The sequence below is a fragment of the Leptodactylus fuscus genome, chromosome 8, assembly GCF_031893055.1.
Source record: "Leptodactylus fuscus isolate aLepFus1 chromosome 8, aLepFus1.hap2, whole genome shotgun sequence".
Lineage (NCBI taxonomy): Eukaryota > Metazoa > Chordata > Amphibia > Anura > Leptodactylidae > Leptodactylus > Leptodactylus fuscus.
The window spans coordinates 19,432,604-19,445,675 of NC_134272.1; the positions used below are offsets into that span (position 1 = coordinate 19,432,604).

The 13,072-nt window shown below is 43.3% G+C and overlaps 2 protein-coding genes and 1 non-coding gene across 3 annotated transcripts; 2 read left to right on the forward strand and 1 right to left on the reverse strand.

The window, feature by feature from the left end:
* The first annotated feature begins 2,410 nt into the window (after positions 1–2,410).
* On the forward strand, positions 2,411–8,803 carry LOC142217477 (sulfotransferase 1C1-like). Its single transcript, XM_075285734.1, has 8 exons — positions 2,411–2,507; positions 4,842–5,013; positions 5,098–5,211; positions 7,255–7,352; positions 7,475–7,601; positions 7,760–7,854; positions 7,932–8,112; positions 8,348–8,803. Exons 2-8 carry the CDS (start codon positions 4,842–4,844, stop codon positions 8,458–8,460), a joined length of 900 nt encoding a protein of 299 aa, XP_075141835.1. The 5' UTR covers positions 2,411–2,507; the 3' UTR covers positions 8,461–8,803.
* On the reverse strand, positions 4,063–4,253 carry LOC142217745 (U2 spliceosomal RNA). Its single transcript, XR_012717399.1, has one exon. It is a non-coding gene; the product is annotated as a U2 spliceosomal RNA (small nuclear RNA).
* Positions 8,804–9,587: 784 nt separating the features above from the next.
* On the forward strand, positions 9,588–12,095 carry LOC142217476 (sulfotransferase 1C1-like). The gene is made up of 7 exons (XM_075285733.1): positions 9,588–9,767; positions 10,013–10,141; positions 10,400–10,497; positions 10,594–10,720; positions 11,219–11,313; positions 11,386–11,566; positions 11,959–12,095. The coding sequence occupies exons 1-7, from the start codon at positions 9,596–9,598 to the stop codon at positions 12,069–12,071; spliced, it is 915 nt and encodes a 304-aa protein (XP_075141834.1). The 5' UTR covers positions 9,588–9,595; the 3' UTR covers positions 12,072–12,095.
* Positions 12,096–13,072: the final 977 nt, after the last annotated feature.

Genomic DNA, 13,072 nt, shown 5'->3' on the forward strand with positions numbered 1-13,072 from the left:
CAGTATTGAGATTGCAGCTTCCAATCGGCCCATAAACCGAGGAGACCCACAGATTACCCGAACCACACTAAGGTGGATTAAACTCCTTAGCACCTGTAATCATAACTACCAAGAATTCGCTGTAGGGCTGAGGTAAGGGGGTTCCGAACAAAAGATTGCCCCGGGGCCCACAAGACTTTAGTTACCCCACTGGATATAGGCCACAGCTATGGAGTCAGGGGGATCCTAAGTCGTGGTCATCCAGTACGTAGGTCTAGTCCTGTAATGTTCAATCTGAAAACCATAAACTAACTTCACTTATTCTTTCCTAATCAGCTATTTCTTCTTTATTTTTCTTCATCATCTGAGTCAGACGGCCATGGCAATGTCTCCTGACAACTGCAGAGTTTACACTTATGACATCTTTGGCCTTCATCTTCTGGCCATTCCTAGCCTCTCCATAAACACAAATAAATGCAGACCCCAGATTCATCGCTGGACCCCAAATTTGAGACTGTTGTCATGTACAGATATATATTCCTGGCTTTCACTAGTGGCAAAATCCAGGAAGTATCTAGGCTCTTGTAGCCATTTGTATCAGCCATAGAGCTATTGTTTAGTCACAAAGTCACCCAAGGATTTATAGAGCTCCTCCTTTGTCTGTGGCTCCCCCTTCATTTGTGGCTCCTTCTTCGTCTGTGACTCCTCCTCTGTCACTGGGTCCTGCTTTAACTGTGGCTCCTACTTCATCTGTGACTCCTCCTCTGTCTCTAGATTCTCCCTCTGTGGCTCCTCCTCTGTCTGTATCTCCTGCTCTATCTGTGGCTCTTCCTCTGTCTATGACTCCTCCTATATCTGTGGCTCTGCTGTCTGTGACTCCTCTGTTTGTAGCTCCTCTTCTTCCTGCGGATCCTCCTCTGTCTGTGACACCTCATCTGTCTGTAGCTCCTCCTCCAACTGTGGTTCCTTTTCTACCTTGTCTCCTCTGTCTGTGGCTCTTTGTCTTCCTGCCGCTCCTCCTCTGTCTGTAGCTCCTTCTCTGTCTGTGTCTCTTCCTCTGCCTGTAGATCCTACTCCATCTGTGGCTCCTCCGCAGCCTGTTGCTCCTCCTTGGCCTGTAGCACCTCCTCCACCTGTGGCTCCCCTCCATCTGTGGCTTCTCATCTGTCTGTGACTCCTCCTCTTCCTGCGGCTCCTCCTCTGTCTGTAGCTCCTTCTCTGTCTGTGGCTCCTCCTCTGCTTGTAGTTCCTTCTCCATCTGTGGCTCCTCTTCTACCAGTAGCTCCTCCTCTATCTGTGTCTCTTCTTCTGCCTGTAGATCCTCCACCATCTGCGGCTCCTTCGCAGCCTGTTGCTCCTCCTTGACCTGTAGCACCTCCTCCACCTATGGCGCCTCTCCATCTGTGGCTCCTCCTTTGTCAGTAGCTCCTTCTCTGTCTGTGGCTTCTCCTCTGCTTGTAGCTCCTCCTCCATCTGAGGCTCCTCTTCTACCAGTAGCTCCTCCTCTGTCTGTGACTCTTCCTCCAACTGTGGCTGCTCCTCTGCCTGTAGCGCCTCCTCTGTCTGTGGCTCCTCCTCTGCCTCTAGCTCATCCTCTGTCTGTGGCTCCTCTTCTCAGGTTTGGATGAATATAATATGTTAATATGGCAAATTCATCCTCTTCACGTTCCAGCAGCACATTTCCTGTTACCTGCCTATATATGTTTGTAAACCTACTCGGTCCCAAAAAATCAGGGAGAAGGGGGAGATGCAGCTGCAGTTCTTATCTCTTTATTTGCCTGGCTCCATGTTGTGAGGGAGCAGAAGGGAACAGTGGGGAGTGATAGCATGGATCTTATATCTCATGAGGAGGGTCTGCCCACTCCACATGGAGAAAGTAAGGGTGGATTCACATGGAGGAAAATGGAGCTGAATTTGGTGTGGATTCAGCGCTGAAAAAAAGCTTCCCATTGACTTCAGTGGGTTCCTTTTTCTGCTAGCAGTAAATGGGAGGCTTTTTTTTCAGCGCTGAATCTGACGTGCATTCCACACCAAATTCAGTGCCATTTTCCTCCGTGTGAATGCACCCTAAATCCACATTCCCGCATGTATCAGGACCGTGTTTTCCTATTGATGACCATAATCTACGAGCTCCAGAGGTCATAACTGAGCTGTGTCGACCACCAATAAGACCTCCATTAATCCAGCTTTCCCAAACTTCTGCATAGAAAATGTACTGTGCTATCAACCCTGCTCTTATACAGCCGGAAGAATGAGCAGATTTATCATCCTGGGAAAGCTGGGTGGCAATTCTGTCAGCAGCTATGTTAGTTGACACTCAGCTTTACCAGATATGATGGCAGAGGACAACCTCAGGAGGTTGTCTTTGGATTATTCTCAGGAAAGAACACACCTTTTGGAAAATGGCCATAAACAAACCCCTAACCCCAGATATCGGCAGTACATAAGCGCGGCCCACATCTCCTCTGGTCGTCTAGGCTGTATTTGGGAAACTACTGATCGTATCGTGTACTGACCAACCCAATAAGGTAGGTGGATACTCTCGCAGCTCCTGATGTCTCACTTGCTAAAATTTTCTATTGTAAACTGCAAAATTCCACCAAGTATAGGCACCTCCATGCAAGGAGACAAAAGTCCAAAAGTGCTTTCTGAAGATGCCCCTAGGGGGAGCTAGCTGTATATGTATTTACTGTATTTTGATCCCATTGGCTTCAGTAGCGTACAAATCTATACACAGTGAGCGCCTCCTAGTGGCAGTAAACAACACGAACATCACCATCTAAATTCTGCGAGGTAGGTGTGCAGTGGCCACTGGTAATGAGGGGGCGCTGTGCTGCATTACTGTCATACTAAGACCGTATACACATATTAAAATCGGGAAAAGATAGAAAACACAGAAGAGAGGCAGCTCTCTCCATTATACGTCATCTGTGTGTGTAGTCTGCACTGCCGGATGTGGATTATAAACACTGCTGTGTGAATACGGTCTTAGTGATCAACTTTGGTCAGATTGTGGCAGATAAGACAGTATGATTTTCACAGAGAAGGCATCTGAGGGCGCTGGAGAAACACAGAAGACGTCTGGCGAGATTAGATACAAAGCCATAAGCAGTGCATGAGCAGAGATAGGGGTCCCGCTACCAAGAAGAAGACCGAAAGGCTGTGTATCTAATCCTATCATGTGCGATACTGTCTGGTGTATAATACAGGATGTAACTCAGGATCAGTACAGGATAAGTAATGTAATGTATGTACACAGTGACTGTACCAGAAGAATAGTGAGCGCAGCTCTGGAGTATAATACAGGATGTAACTCAGGATCAGTACAGGATAAGTAATGTAATGTATGTACACAGTGACTGTACCAGAAGAATAGTGAGCGCAGCTCTGGAGTATAATACAGGATGTAACTCAGGATCAGTACAGGATAAGTAATGTATATACACAGTGACTGTACCAGCAGAATAGTGAGCGCAGCTCTGGAGTATAATACAGGATATAACTCAGGATCAGTACAGAATAAGTAATGTAATGTATGTACACAGTGACTGTACCAGCAGAATAGTGAGCGCAGCTCTGGAGTATAATACAGGATGTAACTCAGGATCAGTACAGGATAAGTAATGTAATGTATGTACACAGTGACTGTAACAGCAGAATAGTGAGCGCAGCTCTGGAGTATAATACAGGATATAACTCAGGATCAGTACAGGATAAGTAATGTAATGTATGTACACAGTGACTGTACCAGCAGAATAGTGAGCGCAGCTCTGGAGTATAATACAGGATGTAACTGAGGATCAGTACAGGATAAGTAATGTAATGTATGTACACAGTGACTGTAACAGCAGAATAGTGAGCGCAGCTCTGGAGTATAAGACAGGTAGCCCCTGGTTACACTAGTTTCCTAGCAGCTTTTCATGTCTTTGCTGCTCTATACCATTCTATATCTTATTACAGGTCAGTCGTCCATAAATTATTACTGATCAGCTCTGTACTGTCCTCTATAGTGTTACAGGTCGGTCCTCCATATATCTGACAGTATAGCAGGATTGATGTAATGACAGATATATATATATTTTTTTTTTGTGCACCGGTCCTGGAGATACTGCAATACCAGGTCAATGCGTGGAGTGGACAGAGCAAGCTCTATTTCCATCTCCCTGTTCCAAAAATCCATTTACTATATGGTCCCCAGATAGGGGACGTATCAGATATTAAACTGATAAGAACAGATACTACACTTGATCTTAGCCAAGAGGCCGAGAAGCGATGTAATGACAGATATTTTGGTTGTCACTCAACTTCCTAGCGTCCTAAATCAGCTTTATTAAAGGAGTTGCTCCGGATATAGAGTTTACCACAAGGAGTCTGGGGAGGTGAAAATTAAATGAAACCATACTCCCCTGTCCCTGGTGCTCCGGTGTCCCCGCCACTGTCCAGTGGTGCCTAAGTGTTTTTTCTAGCAGAAGTCCTTGCCTCATGTCACTGCCTCAGAGGCCTAAGGAAAGGACACAGGACATCACTCACATACGTCACCGGTGACCTTGCGTGTCCTTTCCTTAGGTCGCTGATTGGCCTCAGTGGTCACGAGCAGCGAGGACTTCCAACGAAACAGCGTCAAGACTGGATTGTGGTGGGAGATACCAGAGCACCGGGGACAGGTGAGTATGTTTTTTTTTTTTTGTTTGTTTTTTTTTTTTGGGGGGGGGGGTGTTCACCTTCCCCAGCCTCATTGCAGAAAACTGTATATCCTGATCAATGTTCAAGCAAATTTGCTCTTCTGGTGTCAGGAAAAGCTGGGTTTTTGTTAGGGGAGGCTGTGAGTCAGATTTAACCATGTTTTGCCCCTTTCATCCAAGATGGATCCTCAAATCATAGAGAAAGTAGTTCAGGAGATGGCAGACTTCACCCCAGAGATGGGGGAAATAGAGGGGGTCGCCCTCCTCAAGGGAATCTGTGACGTATGGGACTCAGTATACAACTTCCAGGCGCGGGACGGTGACATTGTGGTGGCGACTTACCCTAAATCAGGTAGGGAGCAGGAAGGATTTTCGGGAGTAAGAGCAGATCTTAGACTCATGAGTGACTCTCATGGAGGTGACCATGTCATGGCAGGGACCACATGGATGCAGGAGATTCTGGATCTGGTTGTCCATGATGCTGATGTGGAGAAAAGCCTGCGGGCCCCGGCCTTCATCAAGGTGCCATTCCTGGATATGGGGCACACCTGTAAGTGCAAAATACACACATTTTTGTGCAAGTCGTATTTCTACATAAATTTGTGATGTTTTACTATTTTCTGCCACAGTCACAAATTTTCTAAAAAGTGGGGGGATTGGTGACCACGAGTGGAGCCATTGGTGGGCTACCAGATTTATTATCATTAGAACACAAATATACTTATCTATCTATCTATCTATCTATCTATCTATCTATCTATCTATCATCTATCTATCTCCTATCTATCTATCTCCTATCTATCTATCTATCTATCTATCATCTATCTATCTATCTATCTATCTATCTATCTATCTATCTATCTATCATCTATCTATCTATCTCCTATCTATCTATCTCCTATCTATCTATCTCCTATCTATCTATCTATCTATCTATCATCTATCTATCTCCTATCTATCTATCTCCTATCTATCTATCTATCTATCTATCTATCTATCTATCTATCTATCTATCTTTCTATCATCTATCTATCTATCTATCTATCTATCTATCTATCTATCTATCTATCGCATATCTATCTATCTATCTATCTCCTATCTCCTATCTATCTATCTATCTATCTATCTATCTATCTATCTATCTCCTATCTATCTATCTATCTATCTATCTATCTTTCTATCTCCTATCTATCTCATATCTATCTATCTATCTATCTATCATCTATCTATCTATCTATCTATCTATCTATCTCCTATCTATCTATCTATCTATCTATCTCCTATCTATCTATCTATCTATCTATCTCCTATCTATCTATCTATCTATCTATCTATCGCATATCTATCTATCTATCTATCTATCTATCTATCTCCTATCTATCTATCTATCTATCTATCGCATATCTATCTATCTATCTATCTATCTATCTCCTATCTATCTATCTATCTATCTATCTATCTATCTATCTATCTCCTATCTATCTATCTATCTATCTATCTCATATCTATCTATCTATCATCTATCTATCTATCTATCTATCTCCTATCTATCTATCTATCTATCTATCTCCTATCTATCTATCTATCTATCTATCTATCTATCTCCTATCTATCTATCTATCTATCTATCTATCTATCGCATATCTATCTATCTATCTATCTATCTATCGATTATGTATCTATCTATGTCAAAATACACATCAAAATACACGTGTAAAATGTCATTGAAGTCAATGGGAGTCTTATTTTTACACATGTATTTTGCCAAAATACACGCGCATTTACTCCGTGTGAACGGGCCCTAAGTAAACTCTCAGAGGGTATGTTTGGGTAGTTTATGTCTTGGTGGGAGATCACTGACTACTAGACATGATTCCATAATGAACTTATATTCTGCCCAGTTGATAGACTTGGACACCACTTGACTGAGAGAAGTAGGATGGTTGTTTCAATGAATTGCCACCATCTTGGTTGTTCTGATTTAACTGTTAGGTTTTGGGGTATTGGTTACATGAATGCAAATACATGGTGAGCAGCACGGCCCAGAATGGCCACCAGTAGAGAAGATCTAATAGGATAGATAGATAGATAGATAGATAGATAGATAGATAGATAGGAGATAGATAGATAGGAGATAGATAGATGATAGATAGATAGATAGATAGATAGATAGATAGATAGATAGGAGATAGATAGATAGGAGATAGATAGATAGGAGATAGATAGATAGATAGATAGATAGATAGATAGAGAGATAGGAGATAGATAGATAGATAGATAGATAGATAGGAAATAGATAGATAGATAGATAGATAGATAGATAGATAGACAGACAGACAGACAGACAGACAGACAGACAGATAGATAGATAGATAGATAGATAGATAGATAGATAGGTAGATAGATAGATAGGAGATAGATAGATAGATAGATAGATAGATAGGAGATAGATAGATAGATAGATAGATAGATAGGAGATAGATAGATAGATAGATAGATAGATAGATAGATAGGAGATAGATAGATAGATAGATAGATAGATAGATAGATAGATAATAGATAGGTCAATGACCCATATTTCATGTATTTCCAGCTCTTGAATTGGCTAATTCTATGCCATCTCCACGTGTTCTGAAAACCCATATGCCCATCCATCTGGTGCCACCATCGTTCTGGAAAAAAGACGTCAAGGTGAGTGACTGGAGGATCTCAGACAGCTGTGTGGGGTGTAATGGCAGCTACAACTGGAACACAGTGATCCTGGTGTATATAATGGGTGTGATGTGGACTCATCTCGTATCACTGTCCGACAGTTTGTATATGTTGCGAGGAATCCTAAGGACTGCATGGTGTCCTACTACTACTTCTACAAGATGGATCAGACCTTGGCAGATCCTGGGACCTGGGACAACTTCTTTTCCATGTTCATGGCTGGAAACGGTGAGTATAGGATTCAGATCATTTCATGTAAACCCAATCAGGTCAGGTAATATGGATAAGATGAAGTATTCTCAGTATAGAGGGTGGGGACATATAGACCCTATGGTAGGGATGAGCTCTTCTCATGACGAAAATTTCCTTTAATTTCCTACACTTAGTAACCTGGGGAAACTGGTTTGACCATGTGCTTGGATGGTGGAAGGCGAAAGACAAACACAAGATCCTCTACATGTTCTACGAGGACATGATTGAGGTAATGTAGATTCCCATCTAGTCAGATGTGATCATGTAGGGTATTAGGGCTTTAATACTTATGTCATCCTTGGACAGGACCCTCAACGTGAAATCCAGAAAGTGATAACGTTCTTGGGTAAGGACTTCTCTGAAGACATGGTTCAGAAGATCCTCCAGCACACCTCTTTCAAGTCCATGAAGAACAACTCAATGGCCAACTTTACTGTCCTCCCGGAGTCGGTTTTTGACCAATCAGCAACAACCTTTATGAGGAAAGGTAAGTGGCTTTAAATCACCATAGACACAATGATTGGTCCATTATGGCCAATGCCGAAAAACCAGATCCACAACCCTAAAGATGGTTTTGTCACCCATACTGTATGTATATGTTCCTAGAGGTTCTTGGTACTAGAGATAGGTACAATCCTTCATCAAAGAGCTATGCCAAGGTGTCTTCTCTGGGCCAACCATTGACAGCTCTGGAAAATCATAACCTTTCCCTCTTTTCTCAGGAACCGTAGGAGACTGGAAGAACCATTTCCATGACTCTCAGAACATCATATTTGATGAAGAGTACAAAAAGAAGATGGAGGGCAGCGATCTGGTCTTCCGTACTGAATTCTGATGTGGGCTGACCTGGATTGTATGAAGATCTTATACTCATCAGGACCCTGTCTATATCTAATAAATTTGAGAGCATGATTTGGGTGCTGTCCTAGGTTAGAAAAGCATGGCTGCATTCTTTTTTTTCAAAAACAGCGCCACATCGGTCCACAGGTTTTTTCTGGTACTTCAGCCAAGCTCCACTGATATGAACCAAGCGCAGCTGTAATACCTCATACAACCTGAGGACTGGTGTGGCACTGTTTTTGGAAGAAAACAGCCATATTTTTTTCTTTTCCCAGACCAACCCTTGTAGAATTAATGAACATGCCTTGAAAAATTTACAAAATTCTGGAAAATTATAAATAAATGTCATTCTGCTTACGAAAAAGTGTGAAAATTATTAGGTGACAGTCACTTCAGGGTTTGTGAGGGGTTCTGCTCCCAGGACAAGCCTAAAGAGGACTGAGGCTAGGGATTGTCCGCTTTGATCACTTTTGGATTGGCCCATGAGGACTTGGTATGGCCCTACTCCATTCACATCCAAAGCTAGAATCACAGAGAACAAAGCATTGTGGGAAGCCATGTGCCATCAGACATCTTCAAAGTGTAGATAAACTGCAGACTGAGCAGCTGCAACTGGTAGAACTGAAAGCAGCTTTGGATGTGACTGGAGTATATGACAGTTTTCTCTTGAGATACATATATATTGTGATACAGGGATGGGCTTAGGTATGCATTCTCCAATATATTTTAGAAAGTTGGCAGCATAACATTTGGTTGCGAAACTGTAGCGAGCGCGCCACGTGATGAAGAGTCAGGGCGTCCCGACCAAGAGGTTAGCATTAAGGGTGAAGGGTGACATCTCATTACAGGTGCAACCGCAGTCACCACAGAGGTTCTGCACAAGATACATAATGTCCCTTTAATTGACAAGTGCCAAGTTTCACAGGATGGAGAGACGTCTGCTGGACAAAAGGGTCACATGGCGAAACTTTCCATAGAAACGAACACAAGAGCCCTCACAGGAATTCCTGCACCTCGCCATCGCTTCTTCGGTTTGATCCTTGCTGCCTCGGCTCTTGTGCAATTTTTACAATAATTTGAGCATATCTGGATTTTACTGACAAGCCGTCCATCATTGTCTCTTCATCCTCATGGCTTTTGAGCGGAACGCCCAACACTTTGGGGGTTATGTGATGCAGAGACCGCACATCGGGAACATCTCTGGTGTTCCACTGGATCAGAAAACATGTGACACGTGGGACAACATCTGGAAATTTCAGGCGCATCCAGAGGACATCCTGGTGGCTGCTTACCCGAAAGCAGGTACGAAGAATTGGTGTAACTTTAAAGTTGTTGAACATCCTATCTACTCTAGTCACAACCAGAGCTGCATCATGTATAAATCTTTTGCATAGCATTCGAAACATACTGAGGATTTAGTATCAAGTTCCACAAACCCAGCAGTTCAATTTTGTCATTTTCTGATAAAAGAATTGTGAATGCAGATTTGGATGTGACTACAGTAAAATTGATTTAAGTAAGATAAAATAAAAAATCTTTCTTAAAAGGTACCACGTGGATGCAGGAGATTGTAGATATGATATGTCAGGAAGGCGATGCTGAAAGATGCCGACGGGCACCGACCTATGACAGACATCCATTTCTGGAAGCCGTAGCGCCAAAACCTGTCCCCTCAGGTGAGATTTTTTTCTGCTCAGTCCTTTAAAGGAAGGGTAGATGTGTGTATATATATATACTATTATTCTCTGTTATCAGCCTGCAGTGAAGGGGATTATATAAGAGCCACCATGTAGTTTCCAGATAGTTACCAGGTCATGCCGGCTTCACGGATATGCACAACCCCTGCTTGGTCTCCTCTCTGTGGCCTGATCCATTCCATAATGAGGGGGAGCTAAAAAATCAGATCAGATAAACTCTATTATTTTCTCTTTAAGGACTACAGTTGGCAGAAAACATGGCGCCGCCTCGCATCTTAAAGACCCACCTCCCCGTCCAGCTGCTGCCGCCCTCTTTCTGGGAACAGGATTGCAAGGTAGGTAAAGGTGCCAGGAGGAGTTGCACGACCACCCAGGGTCCCCATCAGCTTGTTGATCCAGAATCAGATGATATCCTCTCCCCCTATACATAGGTGATATACGTGGCACGAAATGCCAAGGACAGCATGGTGTCGTATTATCACTTCCAGAGAATGAACAAGGGCCTCCCAGACCCCGGAGACTGGTGCAACTACTTCTCAAGCTTCCTGTCCGGAGGTGGTGGGTGTCGAGGAATGTTTAACTGATTAGGTGGAATATTACTGTAGCTTTTTTTTTAATAAAAAAAACTTATAAGGAATCGCCATTCAACTCCAGAGCTGAATTTATAATTCTGCTGGTTTCCTGTTACCAGAGAGCAGAGATAGGAGATTAGGTCGTCTGACCACGGATGGAGCTCAGTGTCTGTTTCTAGGAGTAACCAGCAGAATTTTCTAAAGAAGCTTTGGATGTTAATGGAGAAACCGACCTTAAGAATTGGCACAAAAACAGCGAAGCAAATTGTCTGCCCTGGTGTAAATCCAGCGGTGTCACTGACATTGTATGTATAGAAGAAGAAGGTCCAAATCATACCATGGCCCCAGGTGTGTGCCCATGGCGGTCCCTAACAAACATCATTTAATTAGTGAGTGATGTCAGGAACAGGGACAGGGCTGTGACAACAAATGTATGTGTATCATAGAGTTCCTCTTAACAATTTTGGAATCTGTTTTCTTGCAGTCACCTGGGGCAGTTGGTTTGAGCACGTCTTAGGCTGGTGGAACGCTAAGGACCATCACCAGGTCCTTTACATCTTCTATGAGGACATGATGGAGGTGAGAGGTCAAACACTGGAAACACAAGACCACTCCCATTCAGGTAAATCTGCAATTTGTTCCTTTTTACAGGACACGAGGAGAGAGATTGAGAAAGTGATGAGGTTCCTGGGGAAGGAGCTGTCCGAGGAAGTCCTGGAGGACGTCTACCAGCACACCACCTTCCAGGCCATGAGGGAGAATCCAATGGCCAATTATAGCTCCATTCCCTCCTTTGTCATGGACCATTCCATATCCCCCTTTATGAGGAAAGGTAAAGTGTCCCATTTCCTATTAGTCCAGGAGGCGGGGCTGTGACATGGTAGCATGGTGGAAGCTTATACCTGCAAGAAGAAAGAAAATAACAGACACATTGCCCACATAACAGTGACAGATAATAGGACGTGACTATCACGTCACATCTTATTCTGTACTCTAGCCACCCCTAGAGCTGCATTCATAATTCTGCTAGTTTCCTGCAGGATCGCAGCTGTGAGGTCCCATTTGCGAGGTGGGATTCAGCAGAATTGTGAAAGCAGCTCTATCTGTGAATAGAGAGAATGTCACAAATGACGATCAGCGCTGTCCAGTATTTATGAGGAGCTGTCACTTTGCTGCCTGGCTGTCACTTCCTGCTGACTGACCGCTGATCCTCTCCTACCCCAGGCATTGTGGGAGACTGGAGGAACCAGTTCACGGTGGAGCAGAATGAGATGTTTGAGAAGGAATATAAGAGGAGGATGGAGGGGACCGGCCTGACCTTCCGCACCCACCTCTGAGGACCCCCAGACCACTCAGCTGTCAGGATAAACCACATGTCCCAGCATGGCACAGAAGCTGCAGACTGTCCTGGGGTGTGGGGGCCTCTGTATAATCTTGAACAATGTCCGAGCATTGGTATAGAAGTCTATGTATATAATGGAGAAATAAATCATTGTCTGCATCAGATGTATCTAAGCCTATTGTGTGTGATATGTCTGCTGAATCACTGTACCTAATCCTATCATGTGCGATACTGTCTGCTGTATCTAATCCTATCACGTGTGATACTGTCTGCTGTATCTAAACCTATCATGTGCAATACTGTCTGCTGTATATAATCCTATCACATGTGATACTGTCTGCTGTATCTAAACCTATCATGTGTGATACAGTCTGCTGAGCTGTGTATCTAATCCTATCATGTGTCATACTGTCTGCTGAGCTGTGTATCTAATCCTATCATATGTGATACTGTCTGCTGTATCTAATACTATCATGTGTGATACAGTCTGCTGTATATAATTCTATCACGTGTGATACTCTCTGCTGTATCTAATCCTATCATGTGTCATACTGTCTGCTGTATCTAATCCTATCATGTGTCATACTGTCTGCTGTATCTAATCCTATCATGTGCGATACTGTCTGCTGTATCTAATCCTATCATGTGTGATACTCTCTGCTGTATCTAATCCTATCATGTGTGATACTGTCTGTTGTATCTAATCCTATCATGTGTGATATCTACTATATCACCGCACATGAATCGCTGAATCTCGTGTATCAGAAATCTTATAAATGATTCACAATTGTGGGCGACATCGCAGACAGAGGTCAAAGAGCGAAGATAATGCGAGGCCTAGACACAACAACAACTACATCAAGTGCAAAGTACAAGAATAAAGGGTAATCACCATGACAACAGCTTCGGCCTGTGACTGAGAGCAGAAAGATGGCAAGATTATCCCACAATGTCAGACCCAACACCAAGAGGACAGCCATGTTTGGACATAGGGTT

What these genes read in the sequence shown, in the direction of transcription:
- LOC142217476 (XM_075285733.1), top strand. Translation starts at nt 9,596, where the DNA reads ATGGCTTTTGAGCGGAACGCCCAACACTTTGGGGGTTATGTGATGCAG. An exon ending in GGCTGCTTACCCGAAAGCAG is followed by an intron (nt 9,768 to 10,012) that starts GTACGAAGAATT and finishes CTTTCTTAAAAG; the next exon opens with GTACCACGTGGATGCAGGAG. An exon ending in TCTATGAGGACATGATGGAG is followed by an intron (nt 11,314 to 11,385) that starts GTGAGAGGTCAA and finishes TCCTTTTTACAG; the next exon opens with GACACGAGGAGAGAGATTGA.
- LOC142217477 (XM_075285734.1), top strand. Translation starts at nt 4,842, where the DNA reads ATGGATCCTCAAATCATAGAGAAAGTAGTTCAGGAGATGGCAGACTTC. An exon ending in GGCGACTTACCCTAAATCAG is followed by an intron (nt 5,014 to 5,097) that starts GTAGGGAGCAGG and finishes ATGTCATGGCAG; the next exon opens with GGACCACATGGATGCAGGAG. An exon ending in TCTACGAGGACATGATTGAG is followed by an intron (nt 7,855 to 7,931) that starts GTAATGTAGATT and finishes ATCCTTGGACAG; the next exon opens with GACCCTCAACGTGAAATCCA.